This window comes from Microtus oregoni, unplaced genomic scaffold, assembly GCF_018167655.1.
Source record: "Microtus oregoni isolate MIOR12 unplaced genomic scaffold, Mior012 000007F_ref0000211, whole genome shotgun sequence".
Lineage (NCBI taxonomy): Eukaryota > Metazoa > Chordata > Mammalia > Rodentia > Cricetidae > Microtus > Microtus oregoni.
Window position 1 is genome coordinate 22,387,394 of NW_024543066.1, and position 24,493 is coordinate 22,411,886.

The 24,493-nt window shown below is 53.6% G+C and overlaps 2 protein-coding genes across 6 annotated transcripts; both read left to right on the forward strand.

The window, feature by feature from the left end:
* Positions 1–1,484: 1,484 nt before the first annotated feature.
* Sema4c (semaphorin 4C) lies at positions 1,485–11,239 on the forward strand. Of its 4 annotated transcripts, none has more exons than XM_041656573.1 (15): positions 1,485–1,759; positions 3,690–3,838; positions 5,390–5,538; positions 5,804–5,866; positions 5,987–6,085; positions 6,233–6,329; positions 6,457–6,573; positions 6,666–6,817; positions 6,902–7,077; positions 7,403–7,547; positions 7,645–7,867; positions 7,959–8,071; positions 9,077–9,237; positions 9,330–9,400; positions 9,536–11,239. In XM_041656573.1, the coding sequence occupies exons 2-15, from the start codon at positions 3,730–3,732 to the stop codon at positions 10,363–10,365; spliced, it is 2,505 nt and encodes an 834-aa protein (XP_041512507.1). In that variant the 5' UTR covers positions 1,485–1,759; positions 3,690–3,729; the 3' UTR covers positions 10,366–11,239. The 4 variants fall into 4 exon arrangements, with proteins under 4 accessions (XP_041512507.1, XP_041512508.1, XP_041512510.1 ...); XM_041656574.1 differs by having other exon boundaries at positions 3,693–3,838; XM_041656575.1 differs by lacking the exon at positions 1,485–1,759 and adding an exon at positions 3,037–3,552.
* A 1,441-nt stretch (positions 11,240–12,680) lies between these two features.
* On the forward strand, positions 12,681–23,744 carry Ankrd39 (ankyrin repeat domain 39). Of its 2 annotated transcripts, none has more exons than XM_041656658.1 (4): positions 12,681–12,956; positions 15,929–16,032; positions 17,787–17,990; positions 23,601–23,744. In XM_041656658.1, the coding sequence occupies exons 1-4, from the start codon at positions 12,716–12,718 to the stop codon at positions 23,742–23,744; spliced, it is 693 nt and encodes a 230-aa protein (XP_041512592.1). In that variant the 5' UTR covers positions 12,681–12,715. The 2 variants fall into 2 exon arrangements, with proteins under 2 accessions (XP_041512592.1, XP_041512594.1); XM_041656660.1 differs by having other exon boundaries at positions 12,692–12,815.
* The last annotated feature ends 749 nt before the right edge of the window (positions 23,745–24,493 follow it).

Consider the following 24,493-nt stretch of genomic DNA (forward strand, 5'->3'; position numbering starts at 1 on the left):
CCATTCACAATTTTTACCTTGCTGTTTATGTGAATTTGAGTCAGTTTTAGATCTTGCTTAATCTTTCTGATAAGATGAGAGAAACAGTCACTGGCCTGGAAGTCCTGTGTCAGCCTCCTAGGGCTGAGGATACCCAGTCTGTAAAGGTCCTGAGCATGGCCTGAGGAAATTTGACAGCAGGTTCTAAAGCCAGGGGCACAGAACAACAGTACAGAAGCCTGGAAGTCTGTGTAGCAGCTTACCCTTATTTAGATGGAAACTGAGGCTGACCAAAAGGAGGGGTCTGAATGGCTCATCTCTGGCCAGCTCCAACAGGGAACATTCCCTGCCCACCCCTGATAGTAGCTGGCCTGCCTCCTATCTCCAGCATCTCCAAGGCCCCAGCTTTGTTTCCTACTGGAAAGAAGCTGGGAAATGTGGCTCTGGCCAGTGAGGGAGAAGGGGCCATTCTGTGTCCTAGCAAAGACTCAATTGTTACTGAAACCCAACTGGGCTGCCTTTCTCCATTATCCCCACTGTCCTTCTGGTCTCCACTTTCAGATGCCAAGTTTTAACCCAGAATAAAGGCTGCTGTCGAACTGATTTACACTCCAGATCTGCTGATGGGGTCTAAAGTGTTGCTTCTCTCTAGGACTGCCCCAGGGGCTTAAAGTTACCACAGAAGTCTCCTGGCCTCGACTTTCCTTCATTCCCGATTGTCCTTTAACTCTGGCTAGGGGTGGTCTCCGGGTACCGGTGAAGCAGCTTCCCCAAGGTTCTGTCCAGCTGCCTAGCGCGAGGGCCAGCTGGCTGGAAAGAGGACTTGCCCATCCAGCAGGGCCCAGGAGGCCAAAGCTACAAGTTATCTAGGAGCGGCTGTGGGCGGAGGCTGGCAGTTCTGAAGGTGGTAGTGGTTCCCAGCGTGGCTCCCTTCAGCCCCTTTCATCTGAACAGAAGGGCTCATGCCACTTGTTAATCAACCTTTCAAGTGGTACCAGGGATCATTTCCTGGTGGTAGGCTCTGCTGGAGCCTGGAAACAAGGAGCAGCCTGGAGACTTGGGGGTCTTCTCTGCCTGTGAGCCGCTCCTACCAGCCTAAGGGTTAGGGCCAGAAAGAAGAACGATTTCGGAGTCAAAAGACTGACCACTGTGGTTAGCCCCTTGGAGAACCTTCAGTTTCTTCCGTTGCTCCCCTCCCTTCGGATACGCATCCCAAAATGGCTTGCCAGCTTTCGTTCCTGTAACTGGAGCGTGGGGGGAACCCCTCAGTCCTTCCTGAGCCCAGCCCGCCGCAAGGCTTGAAGGCACACTTCGGGAAGACCAGGTGAGTGTGGTTCCCGGTGGCAATGCCTGAAGTCCCTCCCCGCACCCTTCCCTCCGGGCGCCAGGGCGTAGACCTTGACTCCGGGGAGGCCAGAGTCTCAAGGGTCCCCAAGCCTCAGCGATGGGCAAGTAAGGGCTGCGGGTCGCAGCCCCCTCCTGGGCGGGCCTTCGCGTCCCGCCCCCGGCCACCACTCGACACCCTCCTTGCCTGACGTCAGGGGGTTGGGGGCGGAGAGCAGAGGCAGCAGCGGAGAAAGAATCGGCGCCCGGCGCGGTAGAGCACGGACCCCGAGCTTAGGGGCGCCGAGAGCGGTGCTGGGACCGAGGGGCGGTGGCGCTGGACAGCCTAAGCGTGCTGGCGGGCGCACGCGGGCTGGAACGGCGCGGGGATAGGGGAGGACCGTGGCCGGAGCCGAACGCGAGGGCGGCGCCCAGGGATTCGAGCTGCACGGAAGAGGTGAGTGAGGCCAGAGCTCTGGGGCTCCAGAGCTGCTGCTTTGTCCCCACGGCTCGGGTAGGGGCCGGCGCGCACGCGAGGGGACAGTGTCTGGGGTGCAGGGTGGGGCGGCAGCGCAGACAGCTGTCCGATCCGGGTCCCTACCGAGTCCTCCGCGGGCTGCCCAGCGGACGATCAGCAGTAACGCAAGCTGTGTCTGCAGCTCCAGTGGCCGGATCGGCGGGCGCCTTAGGGTGCGGAGCTAGGGGCAGTGGGAGACCCTCGGGCTGTCCGGCGCGCGGTCCGGATTTTTGCCAGATTCGCTAGCTGCTCCGGTTCCCCCACCTCGACGGAAAGTTTGGGGCGGGCTTGGACCGTGGCCGATGTTGTGGAATCGGATTTCCCTAGCGCGGCCCCCCGCCCTCCTGTTCTGCTAGGGAGGCGGGCTGGCATTGAGAACCAGCCCCCTCATCCGAGCGTAGCCGCACTGTCCCGCTTTGGAGCGCTGCGATCCACGATCTGCTGCTCCGTGTGTGCGAGTGCGGCGCAAATCCTGGTTCTGCACCCCTCCATCCCCCTGGCTGTCCGCGTCCCTAGCCTTGGAAAGAGCTGGGGGTTGGGTCATGGTACGCGGGCGGATTCTCGGAGCACGCCACCGGGTTCTGACCCCAGCGTAGGGTAATTGGTAGAGGGGAAGCTGAGGGTGTGTCATGGGGGCTGCCCGGGGGGAAGGCAGCCCCAGTCCCCCACCCCCACCCCGCCTTCCCGCGCAGGGGTTCTGGGCCGACAGGGGGCGTCCTCAAGCCTGGTTTTGCCACGCTCCCAGCGCCACTGCTTTGTTTGCATTCAAATCCCCGGAGCTGGGGGAGGGGAGAGTCCTCAGTAGGGAGACCTGGACAGGGTCTTGGCTTGGAACCTTTGTTTTGGAGTGAAATTCCCAGATTCTGCATCTCTGTTCCCGGCCCGGAGCGTGTGGATTAGTGAAAATCAGTCACGTTGGCCTAGTGCCTAGGCCATGGTCCCCGGGGTGCAATCCCCGAGTTAAGAACGTTCGTCAGAGCCGAGGAGCGGGGAGTGGCGAGGGGGGACACACAGCCTTCGAGGGCTATTCGTGGGCATACCCAGTGCTCCAGGAGAAACCCCCTTTGGCCTCCCAAACCCATTTCACTTCCTTCCACGATTCCGCTCCCGTCGCGGTGAGGAGATCCCCATACGCCCTGAGCCGACTCGTTGCCCCGCCGCCTCTCTGATGGAGGGTCACTGTCTCGTAGAAGGCTGTTGGAAGAACAGGACTGGCCCTGGTCATTTCCACGCCCATCCCACCCACTTCCTGCCTCCCTCTTGGGCAACAAAGGGGCCTCGGGAAGCTGGGCCCTTTTGGTTCCCGGCCCCACTCCTACTCTAGCCCTGCTGATGTGGAACCGGGTTTGGGCTCTGCCCGGCTATTGTCTGCGCTGGGGGAGGGGACAGGCTGGGGCCGGGAACTCTGCACGCTGGCGGCTGCACCAAGTCCCCCACTGGGGGTCTTTGCCCAACCGCCTGCTTGCCTCTGCCGAATAAGGGGTATACCTCCCCGAATTAGGTCTTGGGCCTGGCCAGAGTCCAGGTAGCAGGTCCTGTTTCTTAAGATTGTTCTAAAACCTTTTTGTTTTATCTGCACAACTCCCTGTTGAGAGGGAGTAGGGATGGCCTGGAGGCCATAGAAGGCTTTTTGATGACTGCCCACGCCTAGTGCCTGCTGACTCAGCTCCTCCCTGCTCCTCTGGAAGAGACCCCCAGGGTCCCTGGGGGCAGAGGCCAGTTGCTGAAACTAGGTCTGCTCCAAAAAAGGGAGCAGGGGGAGCTCCAGGAGCTCCAGGGGAGTTGTGTTCAAATGTGCGCCCTGTGCGGCGTGCCTCTTGGTGCTGGCCCCCTTCCGGTCTGTGATGCTGACCAGTTTCTTTTCCTTCAGCAGGGCTGCTGGACTGAAGTTTAGAGCCCGGGTGTTTGCCATGGCCCCGCACTGGGCTGTCTGGCTGCTGGCAGCAGGGCTGTGGGGCCTGGGCATTGGGGCTGAGGTGTGGTGGAACCTTGTGCCCCGGAAGACAGTATCTTCTGGGGGTGAGTGCTTGAAGCATGGGAGGCAGGGCCAGAGGGAGGCAGGAATGGACTGCTGGGGGAAGAAGGGGATGCTTGCTTGAAGGAAGGAGCAGCTGCTGAGAAAATTATCCCCCCAAGCATGCATACTTTATACTGATAGGTGTGATTGTGGCTTTCTAAGAAATGTGAGTGGCCCCAGGGACCCAGAACTGGTAGTGCAGGTCAGAACCTGGGATTTGCCCCCATCTGACGCTGGGATAACTCTTTGGGATCTCTTACCACCATCTCCACCCCCAACCCCAACCCAGACTTGGTTGTCCCGGTGTGCAAGGGAGGTAGTTTCGGGGTCACCCTCCCTGTTCCTCACTTGAATTGTCACTAGTGCTTGGAAGCCTAGAGAGAGAAACCTGAACCCCAAGTTCTAGGGCAAGTGTAAGCCTAACCCCATTTCCAGTCCTCCTAGCTGACTGTCCCCAAAAGCCCCTTAATTCATCTAATGGTCCTCCCCTGCGGGGCCCCAACACTGGAGCCGCCTGGTGGTTCTAGGTGGGTGTATATAAGTGCTTGTGCTTGCTGGGGGAGGAGGCAGAGCCGAGCAGACAGCGCTCCTTTGCACACACACACACACCTGTATGGAGAGGTGATGTCAGGTGTTTGTATCATCCATGGGCTCTTGGGACTTGGGATGAGCTCACCTCCCACAGGCTGCACTCAGCTGCTAATGAAGCCCCTCCCGTGCCGACCCAGCTCTGGCTGGTCATTGCCTCCAAAGACTGAGGCTGGCTTAAGTGCCTGGCCCTGTGGGCAGGGGGGCAGAGCTGTGGTCCTCTGACAGATGTGTGATCATGCACTACATGTGCCGGACGGCAGCACAGCTTCTCAGGCTTCAACACCAACTCAGATCTCTGAGTCTCTGGTCCCCTTGCCCTCCCAGTCCTAACTTCTTTCCCTTTCCCCACATGCCACCTTGCCAGCCCCATACCCATCTGTGCTTGCATCTCCGGAAGCCTGGACGGGTGCCTGCTGGCGTAAATGGCTTCTTAGACAAGGAATGCTCACAACTGTTCTGTGCCTTCTGCCCCCCTGACTCTGCCGCCAGGGTCTGCTGGACCCTGATGTGGTCAGCAAGTAGCAGAGCAAAGGAGGAAATGGGAGCTGAGGAGGCCAGGGTGGGGGAAGCGCCCAACTCTGTGCCTGAGGTACCGCTGACCCTGAGTGAGAGCCCTCACATCAGTCAGATGGCTTCCTCTGGCCGGAAGCTTTGGCTGAGATATCCTTCCTTCCCCTATACCAGCCCAGATTGCCTCCTCCCAGACGGTGAAGAGGGGCTTCGGAAGCCCGGGGAGGGTGGAGCTATCGAGTCCAAGTCTATTCAGAAAAAGTTCTTTATGGCCAGTAGGGGTTTGGCTGTCGTCTGTGTGTGTGGTGCTAGCTTTTGCGGAGAGCAGTGATGATGAGGCCCAGGGGACCTTTGGACAAAGGAAGATTGATGTAGGGGACTCCTGGAACCCCGGGGAGGCTGCCACTCACCCCTTGTTCATTCCTACCTTGTTCTTGTCCCTGTTTCTACAGAGTTGGCCACAGTAGTGAGGCGGTTCTCCCAGACGGGCATCCAGGACTTCCTGACCTTGACCCTGAGGGAGCACTCTGGGCTTTTATATGTGGGGGCTCGAGAGGCGCTGTTTGCCTTCAGCGTAGAGGCTCTGGAGCTGCAAGGCGTGGTGAGAGGTGGGGCAGCGGGAGGCACACAGGACTGGGGGGTGTGTGGCCTGTGGCCTGGGCAGGCTGTCCCACAGCCTGGAGGTCTCTCTTGGTATCAGGATTAGCACTTGCTCTCCCCTTCTGGGTTCCTCCAGGTGGGATAGGTTTGGGGCTTGTGTCAGAATGGGGACCAGATGGCCCCACGGTGTAGCTCAAGCTGTGTTTGTAGCACACACACTTCACATGTGCCTGAGACATCTCTGATGTGTCCTTTCCGGTCCTCAGATCTCCTGGGAGGCCCCGGCTGAGAAGAAGATTGAGTGTACCCAGAAAGGGAAGAGCAACCAGGTGGGCTCTCAGGGCACTTCCCCTGCCAGGCCTTTGTGGAATGCTCTCCTTTCTGGACCCTAGTGATCCTGTATCCCTGCCTCTTCATTCTCACTAACTTGTATACCTTTCTCTCTGAAGACCGAGTGCTTCAACTTCATCCGCTTCCTTCAGCCATACAATGCCTCCCACCTATACGTCTGTGGTACCTATGCCTTCCAGCCCAAGTGCACCTACATCGTGAGTGTTACCCTCCCCTTTGGGTGTGCCCCTTACCCACCTGTCCCTGACCTCTGTGACTTCCTCGCTTGTACTCCCAGACCGTGATTTTTCGGGCCGTGCAGGCCCCTGTATTAATGCCTGTCTTCTCTATCTTCCTGCTCCTAGGACATGCTCACTTTCACCTTGGAGCGTGGAGAATTTGAAGACGGGAAGGGGAAATGTCCCTATGACCCAGCTAAGGGCCACACTGGACTCCTTGTGGGTGAGTGGCTGCCTCCAGTAGGGACAGGGCGGATCTTTGGGGACTTGGTCGGCTTGTCTCCAGAGTACATCTGTCTGAACCTTACTTTTCTAGCTTGGTTGACCCGCCGTTTGTCTCCTATCCGTAGATGGTGAGCTGTTCTCAGCCACGCTCAACAACTTCCTGGGTACCGAGCCTGTTATCCTGCGGAACATGGGGCCCCACCACTCCATCAAGACCGAGTACCTGGCGTTTTGGCTAAATGGTGTGTTATGGAGTGGGACCGGGGAAGCCAAGAGGGGAAGGGCCTTGCAAGGCCCTGGCACCCTGCCACTGACCCTCCTTGCTTTGCCCCAGAACCCCACTTCGTAGGCTCTGCCTATGTCCCTGAGAGTGTGGGGAGCTTCACGGGGGACGATGACAAGGTCTACTTCTTCTTCAGCGAGCGGGCAGTGGAGTACGATTGCTACGCCGAGCAGGTGGTGGCTCGCGTGGCTCGCGTCTGTAAGGTACCAAGTTCTGCAGCAGTGGGCGGCGGGAGCCCCGAGGGCTGGGCAGGGGCTAAGTAGCCGTGTCTCCTTGCCATCCACCAGGGCGACATGGGGGGCGCCCGGACCCTGCAGAAGAAGTGGACAACGTTCCTGAAAGCACAGCTGGTGTGCTCGGCCCCGGAGTGGAAGGTGTACTTCAACCAGCTCCGGGCAGTGCACACCCTGCTGGGTACCTCTTGGCACAACACCACCTTCTTTGGGGTGTTTCAAGCGCGATGGTAAGTGGCTCTGGGGTGGCTGGGGCTCTGAGGAGCAGGTGGCGGTCAGGTCGGGGGTGGTATGTGGGCGTGAGGCTTGCACAGACCTCTGGAGGAGGTCCAGCGGGTCGGTCCTGGTAGCCAAGATCATTCTGGCCTGCTCTTTTTAAAGCTCTGTGGGGGGGCGGGGAGCAGAAACCGCCTCAGGTGAACCTCAGAGCCACCTTATGACCATGACTACTCTATACTGAGCCCTGCCTTTATAGTGCTTCCTCTGATGCCAGGGTACGGTGTGGGCAAAGAAGTACCAGACCTGACTTTTGAGGTCCTTCCTTTGCTGTAACAGGGGCGATATGGACCTGTCAGCAGTCTGTGAGTACCAGCTGGAACAGATCCAACAGGTGTTCGAGGGCCCCTACAAAGAGTACAGCGAGCAGGCCCAGAAGTGGGCCCGCTATACTGACCCAGTACCCAGCCCTCGGCCTGGCTCGGTGAGTCTTCAGCATGGGGCTGTGCACCCAGTATCCTCTGCAGGACCCATTCCTTCATCCAGCTGACAGCTCCCCCCCCACCCCCCGCCCCGCACAGTGCATCAACAATTGGCACCGCCACAATGGCTACACCAGTTCTCTGGAGCTGCCAGACAACATCCTCAACTTCATCAAGAAGCACCCGCTGATGGAGGAGCAGGTGAGGCCTCGGTTGGGCCGCCCCCTGCTTGTGAAGAAGAACACGAACTTCACACACGTGGTGGCCGACAGGGTCACAGGACTCGATGGCGCCACCTATACAGTGCTGTTCATTGGTACAGGTAGGCACTTTTCCAGGTGTACCCAAGCCTGGGAGCCTGGGGACGCCCCGAGGGCCTCCTCATTTACACACCCTCCTCATCCCCTCTCCAGGAGACGGCTGGCTGCTGAAGGCTGTGAGCCTGGGGTCCTGGGTCCACATGATAGAGGAGCTGCAGGTGTTTGACCAGGAGCCGGTGGAGAGTCTGGTGCTGTCCCGGAGCAAGGTAGGATGGGCCACACGGGCTGCACTGCTCAGTGCCGCACCGCTCAGTGCCGCACCATCTAGTCCTCACCCAGGCTTTTTGCCTTCCCTAGTTGGGCACATGTGATTGGCCAGCTCAGAGCCCCTCTCTTAGCTTTTGCGAGTTTCAGGATGTAAGAGCATTAACGGACTGTACTGGAACCTACCCTCCAAGGGTTCTTACATAAAGCCAGTTCCCATGGGACCCCCATTCCCAGAATCTAGCCTTGGCTAGTGCCCTCATATTCTCATGTGTTCTTAAGGCCCTTCCGTACTGTGGTTGACCAGACCTCCCAGGCTCTAAAGTATGTTTGGTACCCATGTAACAGGGACATCAGTTTTCTTCCAGTCCCCAGTGGGTCTCTGAGCCAGGTCCTCAATCTTCTGGATCATTTCCTTGAAGCATTTGCTTTTTTTTTTTTCAAACCTTTATGCAAAACTGGCATATTCCCAGCACCCTCTGGACTTTGATTTGTTTGCCTTTTAGCAGCTATTGTGACTCAAAGTTGCTCCCTTGATCACTGAATAATGAAATGGCAGCAAGGAAAGTGTGGGGCTGAGTAAATATACAGATTGGCAGTCACCATTCAGGCAGAGGGAAACGCCTTAGATGGGCCCGTTATTGTGCCGGCTCCTAGGGCTGGAGGAGAGCGTTTCCTGAACTGTGTGTGTGCAGGTGTGTGTGTGAGCAAGCGTGTGTGTGTGTGAGCAAGTGTGCATGTGTGTGTTTGAGCAAGTGTGCGTGTGTGTGAGCGGGTGTGCGTATACCTTGGCCTCCCGGGTCTGCTGTTCTTGTCTAATAAGGTCATGTCTATACTGTGATTAGGATTGTGCTGGCTCAGCTCTCATCAAGCTTGTTCCTCCGGCCTGGATTTTTCTTCTGCGTTCTTCCTTTGGTCCCTAGCGCGTTCCTGCTCCCTGCACAGATCCAAGCTCTCTTTCTGCCTGTGCCTCTCAAAGGCTCACCCTTTGTCTGATTTTTTTGCAGAGGGTGCTTTTCGCTGGCTCCCGCTCTCAGCTGGTCCAGTTGCCCCTGAATGACTGCACAAAGTACCGTTTCTGTGCAGACTGTGTCCTTGCCCGGGATCCCTACTGTGCCTGGAATGTCAACACCAGCCGATGCGTGGCCACCACCGTTGGTCACCCAGGGTGAGTCGGGCAATCCGTGAGGAGTGCCAGGGCCAGGAAGGGAGGCCAAGGTGGTTAGCAGGACTGCCAATGTTCTCTCCCTTCCCTACCAGCTCCCTTCTGATCCAACACGTGACAAACTTGGACTCCTCAAAGATGTGTAACCAGTATGGCATTAAGAAAGGTGAGCCGTTTTTCTCTGTTCCTTCATTTTGGGGATACCCCCCCAACCGCAGCCAGAGTTGGCATATCTCCTCCTGCTGTTGGCTCTGGGTTTCCTGTGTTAACACCCAGTTCTCTCTCATTTTTACCTCTGCAGTTCGATCTGCGTCCAAGAACATCACCGTAGTGGCGGGGACAGACCTGGTTCTGCCCTGCCACCTCTTGTCAAATTTGGCCCATGCCCGCTGGACCTTCAGAGGCCGGGACCTGCCTGCCGAACAACCTGGCTCCTTCCTTTATGACACAGGACTCCAGGCGCTGGTAGTGATGGCTGCCCAGCCCCGCCATGCTGGGCCCTATCACTGCTATTCGGAGGAGCAGGGGACAAGACTGCCTGCAGAAAGCTACCTTGTTGCTGTCGTGGCTGGCCCGTCAGTGACCCTGGAGGCCCGGGCTCCCCTGGAAAACCTGGGGCTTGTATGGCTAGCTGTGGTGGCTCTGGGGGCTGTGTGCCTGGTGTTGCTGCTGTTGGTTTTATCACTTCGTCGGCGACTTCGAGAAGAGCTAGAAAAAGGTGCCAAGGCAGCTGAGAGGACATTGGTGTACCCACTAGAACTGCCCAAGGAACCAACCAGTCCCCCCTTCCGCCCTGGCCCCGAAACAGATGAGAAACTTTGGGATCCCGTTGGCTACTACTATTCAGACGGCTCTCTCAAGATTGTGCCTGGTCACGCCCGGTGCCAGCCCGGGGGTGGGCCCCCTTCACCACCTCCTGGCATACCTGGCCAGCCCCTGCCTTCTCCCACTCGGCTTCACCTAGGGGGAGGTCGGAACTCAAACGCCAATGGCTATGTGCGCTTACAACTGGGAGGGGAGGACCGAGGAGGACTTGGGCATCCACTGCCCGAGCTCGCGGATGAGCTGCGGCGGAAACTTCAGCAGCGCCAGCCACTGCCTGACTCCAACCCAGAGGAGTCCTCAGTATGAGGGGAGCCCCCCCACCCACCTCATTGGCGAGGGTCTCGTGGGAGGTGCACCCTTACTTTTGCACAGGCACCAGCTACCTCAGGGACATGGCAGGGGCACTTGCTCTGCCTGGGACAGACACTGCCCAGCATTTGCCCAGCCATGAGGACCTGCTCAGCATGGGCACTGCCACTTGGTGTGGCTCACCAGGGCATCAGCCTCACAGGAGGCCACGCCCTCCTCTGTGAATTTCAGACATTGTGGGACCCCAGCAGCCAAAACTTTGCAAGGCAGAAGTTTCAAGATATGGGTGTTTGTGCATATATGTGTTGGTGCGTGTATGTATGGAGGGGTGTGTGTTGTATGTGTGTGTGTCTAGGTGTGTCTCTGTTAAGTCTTCCCTTGGCCTGGGGTCCTCCTGGTGAGTCTTTGGAGCTATGAAGGGGAAGGGGGTCATACCACTTTGCCTCTCCTACCCCCACCTGTCCCGAGCTTGGGTCAGTGATGTACAGATGGGGATGGGTGGACAGGGTGCTGTACCCCTCTGGGGGGAGTGCAGGACTCAGGGGTGGGCCTAGTCCTGATCCTAGGGCTGTGAATGTTTTCAGGGCGGGTGGGGGAGGGAGATGGAGCCTCCTGTTTCAGGGGGAAGGGTGGGCAGGGCCTCCCACTTGGCCTCTGGGTTCAGTGGTATTTTATACTTGCGCTCTTCCGACAGGGCTGGGAAAGGTTGGGGGGAGGGAAGGGAGAGTGGGCATGCTGTGGATACTGGCGTATCCTCTCCCAGCTCCAGGAAAAGGGCTCCTAACAGTGTAACTTATTGTGTCTCCACATATTTATTTGTTGTAAATATTTGAGTATTTTTATATTGACAAATAAAATGGAGAAAATGAAACTTAACTCTGGTGCTCAGATATTTTGACTAAAACCTATCTATTGAGCCAAAAGGGAACCATCCTTTGGGCTGGCCCATCATAGTCTGTCTGTGCCCCCTCTCTGGAGGGGCCAGCTGAGACTCAAGTGTTTTCCCACACTGGTGCCTATGGGACTGGGAACCAGACCAGGGCTACATCCTCTTGGGAGCCAGACTTGGCCTGGTGCCACAGGGAAAAGTCAGCACTGGGGGAAGAGTAGGAGAAGGGGTTTGTCTTCCCAGAACTCCAGGGAGGGTGAGCAGGGGTGAGGGGTCTGAGGGAGGGGACCTCCTTAAAACGTCTCAAGGTTGTGGAGGCAGCGTTTTTATGAAGATGGAGCCCAGGACAAGCTCAGTGGAAGGAGGAACTACTTGTAGCTTTCTGTTGTCCCATCTATGTAGGGAAAGGGAAAGATAGTCTACTGCCACCCAGAAAGTTCCAAGCCCTGATTCTAATGAGGTAGTATAGGCCCAGATGTTACTGGGAAAAATAACAGGCCCAGCCTGGATTCATTTTTGAGTGCCCTTGATGGGAGTTGCCCGGCAATCGAGTTTCAAAAAGGAAAATAGAAAAAAAAAAGAAAAGAAAAGAAGAAAAGAAATGACGTCTTAAGATCTTTTGTGCAGAATTCGATGCTATTGTTAACTGCAATTTGGACACGACTGGTTTAGATAAATCTAACCCGTGCATAGGGACAGAGACCACAGTAGTGAGCACCACCCCCTCCAGTGTCCCCCACCCTCTTTACACTTGACTGCAGCTTGAGCAGACTGCTGTCCTGGTTTCCCTGAGTGTGGGTCAGAAAGCTGGATCATACTTGACTGTGTCTCCCTTAGCTCAGACGTTAGCCCAGCTTATGTTGGCAGTCAGTGACCATGGAGGGGGCGGAGGGTTAAGCTCAAAGGTCCTTGCCCTCAGACCACCTGCTTCCCACAGGATTGTTAAGGAACGAGGTCAGGGTGTTAGTGACTTTCTGGCAGTCGCTGCATTGCCCATGGACGGCCCGTTGGTCAGTTGATGCCGGGAAGATGGGATGAGGACTGTGGGCGGCGTCCAGGGTCCTTGTGCCCTGGGGAGCCCGCGAGGCCTCGGTTCCGGCGAATGCGACGTAAACACTGCCTGGCGGGCTAAGCTGCTTGGTCCCACACCCTACAAGGCGCGGTTGCAAGAACCGTCCCGCCTCCTCCGGGGCGCGCAGCAGCAGAACCCTGCACCTCTGAGCCTCCTTGTGCTTAGTTAGCCTCGGGCGCCCTCTCGTGGTGGCAGAGCAGCAAGACCCAACCCATCCAGCCCTCCTCGCTACTGTCATTGGTTGCTAAGCTAAGGTTTAAGCGTCGGATTGGTCGGTCCGGGTGAGAGGGCGGAACTCGGAGGTCAACTACGGACTCCAAGTGGTCATTTTGGGACGGAGGGTGGGCACTTTGTAGGGGAGCCCGGCTGCAAACCTGGCAGCGGAGATGGCGGCGCCGCAACCGTGCGCGGACGGCTCCTGTTGTTCGCACCCCGGTGCGGTGCCCGGGGTACAGCAGACGCTGGAGGAGATGGACTTTGAGAGGGGTGAGAAGGGTGAGGCGGCCGCGTGGCTGGAGTCAGGCAGTTCCCAGTCCCAGCCCCCGGAACGTGAACCAAAGGAGGCCGCGAACCGAGTTTGGAGCTTCCGGGCCTGGGGCAGGAAGCCCTTCGGCCGCATCGATTCGAGTGCGGACGGGTAAACTGAGGCACTGGTTTCCGAACTGGGTCTGGAGACCAACCTAGCTAGGAGACAGTCTGCTCAGGGGACAGAAGAGCCAGGGACAGAATCTGCAGCTGGTTGTGTCCGCCTGGGAGGTCAGGGGGGTTGCTCTCCATGTTGTAGCTATTACAGTGATTTCAAAACAGGTGACTGCATTTTTACGTGAGAAGCGCAAGGATGTAACTGTTTTGTCCCAGATTATACAGAGATTTTGCTGGCAGCAATGGTCCCTGTTCTCCGTGCCAGCCACCACTGTGTTATGAACTGTTATCCCCGGGCACAGGTAGCTTGTGCAGCTATAGCAAGGTAGGGTAGATGCTATTGACCCATGTGCAGTCACACCCGACCATTGCTGTACTTCTTAACCTGCACTTTTTATCTCAGCTACTGCCATCTTTGGACTGGGGATATATATAATAGGGCTTCTCCCTTCCTCTCATGCCCTCGTCCAGTGTGTTCTCCTCCCCATTGGAAAAATAGCAAATGAGATTATTACATTTACTTTTTTTTAATTTAAAGATCATTTATGTGCGTTTGTCAGAATTATGTGTGTGTACAACTTGTGCCTGATGCCCATGGAGGCCAGAAGAGGGCATCGGATTCCCTGGAGATGCACTTACAGATGGTTGTGAGCTGGGTACTGGGAACCGCCCCAGGTGCTCTGCAGAGCTGCCTGCTGCTCTCTCTCCAGCCCCACCCCCCCTGCTTTTAGTTCCTCAAACCGAGTTCTCTCTTGTGACCTACAAAGCTGTTTCTGTACCCTTTGCAGTGGTGCCCTTTGGGTGTTTAACCTTTGACTGATTAACATCATTCATTTTGCCTGCTAGCCAGCCTTCCTGAAAATTTCAGACTGAGAGCTCTCAGTTCTATGACACCTCTTCAGAGAAACCTTCCTTATGCCTTATCAAGTCCTTACCTAGGGATAGTAATGCCCCGTAAAGATCTAGAGACATTTTTGTGAGCCACAGCTATTCTGACATGCACAGGCCAGCTCCCCACAAGAGACGGTGACCTGGCTCAACATGTCAGCCCTGTCTCTGTTGAGAAAGAAACCTTGTCCTATTCAAAGCAGGGCCCTTCCCTTCCAGGCTATTCTGTTACAGTAGCACTTTGCTCTTCTTATAGCAGTTTGGACTGACTCAGAGGCTGAGGCAGGAGGGCTACAAGTTCAAAGCCAGACAGAACAGGGATACATAGTGAGACACTTGATTCCAAAAACTAAAAGTGAAAAAAGAAATAGTTTGTGTATCACCTGCTGTTACTTTGTTTGCTTATTCTTTTCTTAATTTCCCACATGTGATGCAGGTGCTCACCTATTGTGTGAATGTTTTCTGTAAATCATGTTATTTTAGTTTTTAATTCATTTGTTTTTTTTTATAAAGATTTATTTATTTATTATGTATACAACATTCTGCCTTGATGTATGCCCGCACGCCAGAGGAGAGCGCCAGATCTCAGTACAGATGGTTGTGAGCCACCATGTGGTTGCTGGGAATTGAACTCATGACCTCTGGAAGAGCAGCCAGTGCTCTTAACCTCTGAGCCATCTCTCCAGCCCCCATTCATTTGTTTTTTTTAGTTTTTAGTTCAGTTATTGGGTGTGTGTGTATTCTGTTTTGTTGGTCTGTCCATCTCCCCATTCCCACCTCTCTCACCCCTACCCCCCAGACAGGGTCTCACTATGTGGCGCTGACTGGCCTGAAACTCATTATGTAGACCAGGCTTGGCTTGAACTCAGATATTCACCTGCCTCTGCTTCCTTAGTGTTGGGATTAAAGGTGTGTGCCACCACTATCCAGCCCTAGCAACTACTCTTAACTGCCAAGCCATCTCTCTGATCACTGGTTTTAGTATATATATTTATTTAATGTGTGTGAATGTTTTGCCCATGTGTATGTATGCATCATGTATGGGCCTCATCAGAAGAGGGGATTGGATCCCCTGAAATGGGAGTTACAGATGGTTGTGAGCTAATCTTATGGGTGCTAGGAATCAAACCCAGACCTCTAGAAGAGCAACAAGTGCTGAGCACAGACACACACACACAAGGGTGAGGCAGAAAATGTCCACCATTTCTCCCTCTGGCTATTCATGGCCTGAAGTCTGTTCCTCTGCAGAGATTGATTGCTCTACTGATGTTAGCTAAACCTGCCTCCTTGTTCAGCTGTGTAGAATAACGCCGCCTCCTCATTCAGCTGTGTAGAATAACCCTGCCTTTTTGTTGAACACAGTAACCTGGTTAACTGTTCAACTGTATATAATAAACACGATGAGCTTCTGGGTTGTGCAGTTCTCCACCAGCCTCCGTCCTAGCTTCTGTGTCTGCAGTGTCTGGGCTCCCTTGCCAGTAAGGTCAAATTCCTGGAGCCCTGCAAGGACATGACGCCGGTGACATCCAGCATATCTGTCCGTGATTGCTTTAGAAGTATGCTGGTACACGGTCTTTTCCAAATTCCTTTACCTCTTCTTTCCCCCATCATTTTATACTGCATTGTGACTGAATTCCAAGCCACTGATGAATTCTCTCATCACCTGGGTGTGTAGTATTGGTCAACCTATTCGTGGTTATCTTATTTCAATAATTTTACTTAAATTTAGGGTGTGTGGGGCATGTGGGTATGAGTACAGAGGTCAGAGGACACTGGCACGAGTCAGTTCTCTCCTTCCACCATGTAGGTATAGGGTATCGAACTCGCGTAGTCAGGCTTGATGAAGGTACTTGACCTGCTGAGCTGTCTCACCGTTCCCTGATCAGCTTCTTGTTTGTTTGTTTAACACAGGATTTCTCTGTGTAGCCCTAGCTGTCCTGGAACCAGCTCTGTAGACCAGGCTGGCCTTGAACTCACAGAGACCCACCTGCCTCTGCCTCCCCTAGTACTTACACAAAGAAAAATGCCATCCTGCGACCCTGCTGAGTGCTTTGATTGGCTTTCTGCAGGAATCTGGTTGGCAGCCCTGAATGGAGACCTGGGCCGCGTGAAATATTTCATCCAGAAGGCCACAGACCCCAGCCAGCCTGACTCTGCCGGCTATACCGCGCTGGTGAGCTATGGGACAGGCTCTGACTCTGGGCTGCCTCTTCTCTTCCCCTTTACTCCCAGCAAAGCCCTGCAGTGTTTGTTCTGTTGGTTCTTGTTACTGGTATGTGATGTGGGAATGTCATATATCAATCTGTTGATTTCATTGGTTAAGCAATAAAGAAACTGCTTGGCCCTGATAGGTTAAAACATAGGTGGGAGGAGTAAACAGAACAGAATGCTAGAAGGAAGAGGAAGTGAGCTCAGAGACGCCATGCTCCCCTCTCCCGGGTAGACGTGATAGCTCTGCTCTCTGAGGCACATGCGATGAAGCTCCGACCCAGGATGGACATAGGCTAGAATCTTCCCAGTAAGCGCACCTAGCAGTGCTACACAGATGATTAGAAATGGGCTAAATTAATATGTGAGAATTAGCCTAGAAGAGGCTAGATAGAAATAGGACAAGCAGTGTTTAAAAGAATACAGTGTCCTTGTAATTATTTCGGGGCATAAGCTAGCCAGGCAGCCGGGTTGCTGGGGACACAGCCCTGTGGCAGCTATTACAACAGGTCTGCGTATGTGTGAATGTGCAAGCCCACAGTGTGTGTGTGTGTGTGTGTGGTGCACGTGTGTGTGCGTGCGTGCCTGTGTGCAAGCCTGCACCGCGTGTGAATGTGCGAGCCCGCAGTGTGTGTGTGTGTGTGTGGTGCGTGTGTGTGGTGCATGTGTGTGATGTGTGTGTGTGTGGTGCACGTGTGTGTGCGTGCGTGCCTGTGTGCAAGCCTGCACTGCGTGTGAATGTGCGAGCCCGCAGTGTGTGTGTGTGTGTGTGTGTGTGTGTGGTGCGTGTGTGTGTGGTGCGTGTGTGTGATGTGTGTGTGTGTGTGGTGCACGTGTGTGTGCGTGCGTGCCTGTGTGCAAGCCTGCACTGCGTGTGAATGTGCGAGCCCGCAGTGTGTGTGTGTGTGTGTGTGTGGTGCGTGTGTGTGTGGTGCGTGTGTGTGTGGTGCGTGTGTGTGTGGTGCGTGTGTGTGATGTGTGTGTGTGTGGTGCACGTGTGTGTGCGTGCGTGCCTGTGTGCAAGCCTGCACTGCGTGTGAATGTGCGAGCCCGCAGTGTGTGTGTGTGTGCGCGCGCGCGCGCACATGTGCAAGCCTGCAAGCGGGCACGAGCTTGTCACAGGGCATGTGTGGAGGTCAGAGCACAACTTTGGAGAGTTGTTCCATTCCTTGCACTGAGTTCTGGGGATAGAACTTAGGTCACCAGACTTGGTAGTAAGTACTTTTAGCCAATGAGTCATCTCACTGGCTCTTAGGTTTTTAGCTTTTGTAAGGGTTCACTCTGGCCCAGGCTGTCCTTGAAGTCATTCTTGCCCCCCACCCCCCAACCCCCAGTACTGAGGTTACAGGCATGCTAGCTCACCTTGCTTTAAAGTTTGTTTTGTCTTTTGAAGTAGGCTCTCATAACCCAGATTAGCCTCAGACTTGCTGTGTGTGGGATGACCCTGATCCTCCTGCTTCTTCCTGCTGGGATTACAGACCCTGGCTTGTGCCGCCATGATGCTAAGCACTCTCCCTCCTACGCTGTATCCTTAGCCACCCTCCCCTTTTTATTTTGGCAGCATCATGAGCAGCTGGGTATTTTAATTAGTGGAAGAGCACAGTGTCTCTGAGCTGGTTCCAGGTCTGCCCCTTGCTGGACAGCCAGTGCCTTTACCATCCCAGTGCCCCTGTCACCTGCCAGGACTTTGCTGTCTGACTTCAGTTTCTGCCCCTGCAGCACTATGCTAGTCGCAATGGGCACTATGCTGTTTGCCAATTTCTGCTGGAAAGTGGAGCAAAGTGTGACGCCCAGACCCACGGGGGTGCCACAGCCTTGCACCGGGCCAGCTACTGTGGGCACACGGAAATTGCACGACTGCTGCTTTCCCATGGGTCCAACCCTCGGCTGGTTGATGATGATGGCATGACCAGCCTACATAAGGTATGTCCCTGTCTCTTTTGTACCTTCTTTTCCTTAATTTTATTCATGTATTAGTTACTTTTCTCATTGCTTTCTTGTGACAAAATTCTTTCTTTCTTTCTTTCTTTTTATTTATTTATTTTTTTTTGAGACAGGCTCTCTCTATGTAGTCTTGACTGTCCTAGAACTTACTATGTAGACCAGACTGGCCTTGACCAGACATCCACAGGCCTCTGCCTTCCAGCTGCTGGGATTAAAGGCAGTGTGCCACCACACCCATGTCAAGGTAGGGGATGCAGTCCATCCTGGCAACTATACAACAGCAGTAGGAGGCTAGGAGCGCGAGGCAGCTGGCCACGTGATGTCTATATTTGCGTGGGGGAGCATGACAGGGAGGGCATGACGCAATCAGAGGACAACTTTCAGAAGTCAGTTCTCTCCTTCCACACGGGACCAAGGGATCAAACTGATACCGACAGGTTGGTGGCAAGTGACTTCCTTTACCTTCTGAGCCATCTTGCCCCCCCCCCCCCCACTGCATCTACAGTCAAGGAAACAGAGGACAAGGGTTCACTCTGGCCCTGGCGGTCCTTGAAGTCATTCCTGTCTCTACCCCCGAGACCTGAGGCGTGCTACCTCACCTCACTTTAAAGTTGTTGTTTTGTCTTTTGAAATAGGCTCCCATAACCCAGATTAGCCTCAGACTTGCTGTGTGTGTGGGATGACCCTGATCCTCCCGCCTCTTCCTGCTGGGATTACAGCAGGTCTGAAATGAATGCAGGCGCTCCAACCATGAGCTGGATGGAGCTTGTGCTCATGAGCTTAAAGGTCTCTGGAAATGCCCTCACACCTCCTAGGAGATTCTAAGTCCCACCCAGTTGACGACCAAGATTACAGTGCTCATTGCAGAAAACGGAAAAGCATAGCGAAGAGAAGCCACCTGGGGTCTTGGTGCTTGCCTGTCAGCACCTTACGAAAGTAGTTTTCTAGCCGTTCTCCTGTGTGTGAGTTCATTCTCTCCCCAGTGGTGAATTGCAAAGGCGCTCCCTTGTAATCAGCTTTTTAAACCAGTACTGCTTGACCTCTCTACCACCCACTTTCTAGGCATAGGCAGGATGATTATTTTTGGGACTCAGTACTCTAGGCTCTTCCTCCAGGCCTCCACTTTTCCAGTCGCTCCCTCTCTTGCTTGCTCGATCACTCACTTGTTTTCTTTCTTTCTTTCTTTCTTTTTTTCTTTCGTGCTGGGGATTGCTGGGCAAGTCCTTTACCACTGAACTATTTGTTCAACCCACGCATGCATCTTAGAGATGTGATTTATGTATATATTTATAGATAGAATCCTTCCTTGCCCCAGCTCTGGTTTTCCACCAGTGCTGTGACTTTGAAAGAGTTCCCATCAAACCCTACCTTCCATGGATTCCGCCCCCCTCCCCAGGCTTGCTTTTCCCAAGTCCAAGGAGCTATCCCACAAAGCCAGCTGGGTTCAGCTCCTGATGGCCTCAGTTCTGTCTTCAGCTCTCAGGCTCTGTCTTTTCCATCCTCTTGTACTCACTGTCTCTGTGTGTCACAAACGACCTTCCAAATGGAAGCCTCTCCACTCCCCGCCCTCCTCTCTTGAACCAGGTTCTCCCTTCCTACCTCTCTCCCTCCCTCTCCCCCCTCCCACCAGAGTTTTACTATGTGGCATTGGCTAACCTAGAACTATAGCAGATCAGGGTCTTCTCGAACTTAGTGGCAATCAGTCCTCCTGCCCTTGTCTTTTGAGAACTGATCCTAAGCCTGCCCCAACCCATCCAGCTTTTTCCCCTCCCAGTTGTCATAGGCCGTACGTATTTCTACCTTTCTTTCTGGACTATAGTGTATATAGCAATTCTGTAGAACCTTCCTGGTCCCCAGACATTCTCAGCTGTTTGTGCCCTGCCCTTGGCTTCCTGGCTCCTGGCATGTTGGTTAGTTTTGTTACCTTGACATGAACAAGACTCACTTGGGCAGAGTGGCTGCCAGCTGAGGAAATGCCTGCATAAGATCAAGGTGTGGGCAAGTCTGGAGTGCATTTTCTTGATGAAGGATTGAAGTGGTTGGGCTCACCTCACTAAGGGGCTCACCTCACCAGGGCCAGGCCATCCCTGGGCAGGTTGTCCTGGGTAGGATAAGAAAGCAGGCCAGGATGGTTAAGAGCATTGCCTGCTCTTCCAAAGGTCCTGAGTTCAATTCCCAGCAACCACATGGTGGTTCACAACCATCTGTAAAGAGGTCTGGCGCCCTCTTCTGGCCTTCAGGCATACAGACAGAATATTGTATACATAATAAATAAATAAATTATACATAATAAATAAATATAAAAAAAAAAGAAAGCAGGCCAGGTGGGGCTGGAGAGATGGCTCAGAGGGTAAGAGCATTGCCTGCTCTTCCAAAGGTCCTGAGTTCAATTCCCAGCAACCATATGGTGGCTCACAACCATCTGTAATGAGGTCTGGTGCCCTCTTCTGGCCTGCAGGCATACATGGAAGGAATGCTGTATACATAATAAATAAATAAATAAATAAATAAATAAATAAATAAATAAAAAGAAAGCAGGCCAGGGGCTGGAGAGATAACTCAGTAGCTAAGAACACTGGATACTCTTACAGAGGACCCAGGTTCAATTCCAGTACCCACAGGGTGGCCCAGACCATCTGTGACTCCAGTTCCAGTGACTCTGACTCTCTAGCTGCAAGCAAAACACACACACATAAAATAAAAAGTAAAGACATTTTAAAAAGCCATGCATGGAAGTGCATGCATTTAAATCAAGCACTTGGGAGACAGAAGCAGGTGGGTCTCTGAGTTTGAGGCCAGCCTGGTCTATAGAGTGAGTTCCAGGATAGTCAGGGTTACACATAAAAGCCTTGCTTCAAAGAAGGAGGAGAAGGAGGGAGAGGGGGAGAGGAAGAAGGAGAAGAAGCAAGCAGGCTGAGCAAGCCGTGAGGAGCAAGTCAGTAGGCAGCATCCCCCCATAGCTTCTGCTTCAGTTTCTGCTTCCAGGTCCCTGCCCCAACTTCCCTTCATGATGAGCAACAACCAGCACCAGAATAAAGCCTTTCCTCCCAAGTCACATTTGGACACTCACAGACACGTGTACACAAAGAAATCATGTTTTAAATTCTGTGCATGTGGAGGGGGTATGTGTAGATGTGTGCAGATGCCTGCCAAAGTCAAAAGAGGGCAGCAGATTTCCTGGCTGCAGTTACAGGGTGTTGTGAGCTGGGGACTGAACTTAAATTCTCAGCAAGAACAGTATACACTCTTGGGCTGGAGAGGCTCAGAGGTTAAGCCCACTGGCTGTTCTTTGAGGTCTGGCTCACCAGAGGCAGCAGCTGGGGCTGGCTTCTGTGGAGTGTGCAGCCTTTGGACACACCACAGGCGTGGAGTGAACAGCTGCAGGTTGGGTTTTGTTAAATCCTTGACAGGTGTAGAAGCTCGAGTCTTTTTGTTCGTTTGTTTTTGTTTTTTGAGACAGGATTTCTCTGTGGATTTGGAGCCTCCCTGGAACTAGCTCTTGTAGACCAGCCTGGCCTCGAACTCACAAAGATCCACCTGCCTCTGCCTCCCGAGTGCTGGGATTAAAGGTGTGTGCCACCACCGCCCGGCGTCTTTTGTTTCTTAAAAATACTTCCTAATAGCGGTGCATGCCTTTAATCCCAGCACTGAGGAGGCAGTGAGTTTGGGGCCAGCCTGCTCTACAGGGCAAGTTACAGGACAGCCCGGGCTGTTACAAAGAGAAACCCTGTCTTTAGACAAAAAAACTTAATTTACTAATTTGTGGAGACTAAAGGGGTGGCTTAGTGGTTAAGAATGTGTACTACTATTCTTTTTTTTTTTTTTTTTTTAAATCCTAGCACTCAGGAAGCAGGGACAGGTGGATCTCTGTGAGTTCGAGGCCAGCTGGTCTACAAGAGCTAGTTCCAGGACAGGCTCCAAAGTACAGAGAAACCCTGTCTCAAAAAACTAAAAAAAAAAAAAAAAAAAAAAAAAAGTTTATTTATTTACGATGTATAATGTATACAATGTTCTGCCTGCAGGCCAAAAGAGGGCACTAGATCTCATTATAGATGGCTGTGAGCCACCAAGTGGTTGCTAGGAATTGAACTCAGGACCTCTGGAAGAGCAGCCAGTGGGCTTTACCTCTGAGCCTCTCCAGCCCAAGAGTGTATACTGTTCTTGCTGAGGATTTAAGTTCAGTCCCCAGCTCACAACACCCTGTAACTGCAGCCAGGAAATCTGCTGCCCTCTTTTGACTTTGGCAGGCATCTGCACACATCTACACATACCCCCCCACATGCACAGAATCTAAAACATGATTTCTTTGTGTACACGTATCTGTGAGTGCACGCACACATCTGCGTGCAGATGCACGTGCCTGTACAGGAACCAGAAGTCAGCACTGGGTGTTCTGCTCTGTCAGCCCCTGCCTTTTCCTCTGAGATAGGCGTCTCTTCCTGAACATGGGGCTCAAGTTTTCTCAGCCAGGCTGGAAGCCAACAAGCCCCAGAGAGCCTCTTGTCTGCACTCGCTTCAGTGCTGGGGTGATGGGCAACTGTGGGACAGCTGAATAAAGACCAGAATGATTACTGGGCAAAGGGGAGATATATATATATATATATTTTTTTTTCAGGCTAAGCTGGGGGGCAGGGGTGAGGTGAGTGGAAAAGCACCCCAGGAGGCCAAGGCGGGAGAATTGTGAGTTTGAGGCTAGCTTGAGCAACACAGTGAGACACTGTCTCAAAAAGCTACTGTCAGCCAGGCAGCCAGGCGGTGGTGGTGCACGCCTTTAATCCCAGCACTCGGGAGGCAGAAGCAGGTGGATCTCTGTGAGTTTGAGACCAGCCTGGTCTACAAGAGCTAGTTCCAGGACAGGCTCCAAAGCCACAGAGAAACCCTGTCTCGAAAAAACAAAAAACAAAAAACAAAAAAACAAAAAAAACAAATCAGAAAGCTACTGTCTCAGAAAAAAGGAAGGAAGGAAGAAAGAAAAAGAAAGATTAGGCATGATGGCACATACCTTTAAATCCAGCATTCAGGAGGCACAGGCAGGCAGATAGCAGTAAATACATATAGCCTGATATACATAGTGAACTTCAGGTCAGCCAGGGCTACATGGTGAAACTATCTTTAAAAAACAAGACATAAACAGGAGCAGCCTTGACTCAAATGATAAAAAGCGGGGCTGTAGCTCAGTGGTGGGTTGCTTGTCCGACATGCACAAAAGTCCAAACATGGCTGCTTCAGTAGCTGGAACTCCAACACTTGAAGGTGGAGGACTGCCAAAAGTTCAAGGCTAGTCCGGTCCACACAGAAAGTTCCAGAGCAGCTGAACTAGAACCAGAACTAATGAGTAGCTGCCCAGACTGCCCCAGGTGCTTTGCAAATCTGTGTATAAGGCATGGCGTTTTGGTGGGAACTTTTGTGTGCTTAGACTTCGGAGGCACCTGTTTCCTGGACACTTTCTTAAGCAGGTCCCCAAAAGGGAAGGAAGAAAGTGCAGGGCCCAGCTCTGGAGCATATTTTGATTCAGGCCTCTCTCTCTCTCTCTCTCTCTCTCTCTCTCTCTCTCTCTCCCCCCCCCCCCCCCCCCCCCCCCCCCCCCAGGCCGCAGAGAAGGGTCACGAGGACATCTGCTCCCTCCTGTTACAACACAGCCCAGCCCTGAAGGCTGTCCGGGATCGCAAAGCACGCCTAGCATGTGATCTGCTGCCCCGCAACAGTGGCCTGAGGGACCTACTGGCCAGCTGAGGCTCCGCCTCCCGTCTCTGGCTGCCCTTGAAGGGTATACAGACAGGTCTCCACACCCTGCCTTGCTCAGCATCATGCTGCCTGATGGGACCAGGGCCAGACTGCCCGGAAGAGCCCCTGTCTAGCTGGTGTGGGAGCCAGTAGGAAGGCTTGGGAGGGCTGACGGCTGTGAGCCTGGACAGGTGATCATATAAGTTAGTCCTTGTAGAAACAGCTATCCATTTGGATGGAAATAAAGCTTATATCTTGACATCATTCCACAGACAAAGATAAATTTCCAGATAGAGTCCTAAATATAAAAATGCAAAACTTTCAAGTATTAGAAGAAAATACAGTGTCTAACAGCAACTGCTTCCTAGCCAAATGGTGCAGTTTTCTCTTTTTACCTGCCTGTTCCTCAGCCTCCCTGTCTGTGAGATGACAGTGACTAAAATAGGCCTACCTCAGGGTTCCTGGAGGTCTGAGGAGGTCTGTGCTCTCCAGTGAGTATGCGGGGCACTACAAGCAGCACGGGGGAGTGCTCGCTGCTGGGCCTGGCCTGGCAGTGTGGGCCAGCCTGGGCAGCATAGACCCTGTCTCAGAAGATAAAAAGGGGCTGTCGCTCAGTGGTGGAGCGCTCGCCTGACGTGCAAAAGCCCTACCATTCAATCCCTAACACAATGTGGAGAAACGGTGGCCAGTCCCAAAGTCTGGCTGATACTGACTTTTATTCCAGAATTTCAGTTCTAGAAGTCCGGTTTTACAGAGTG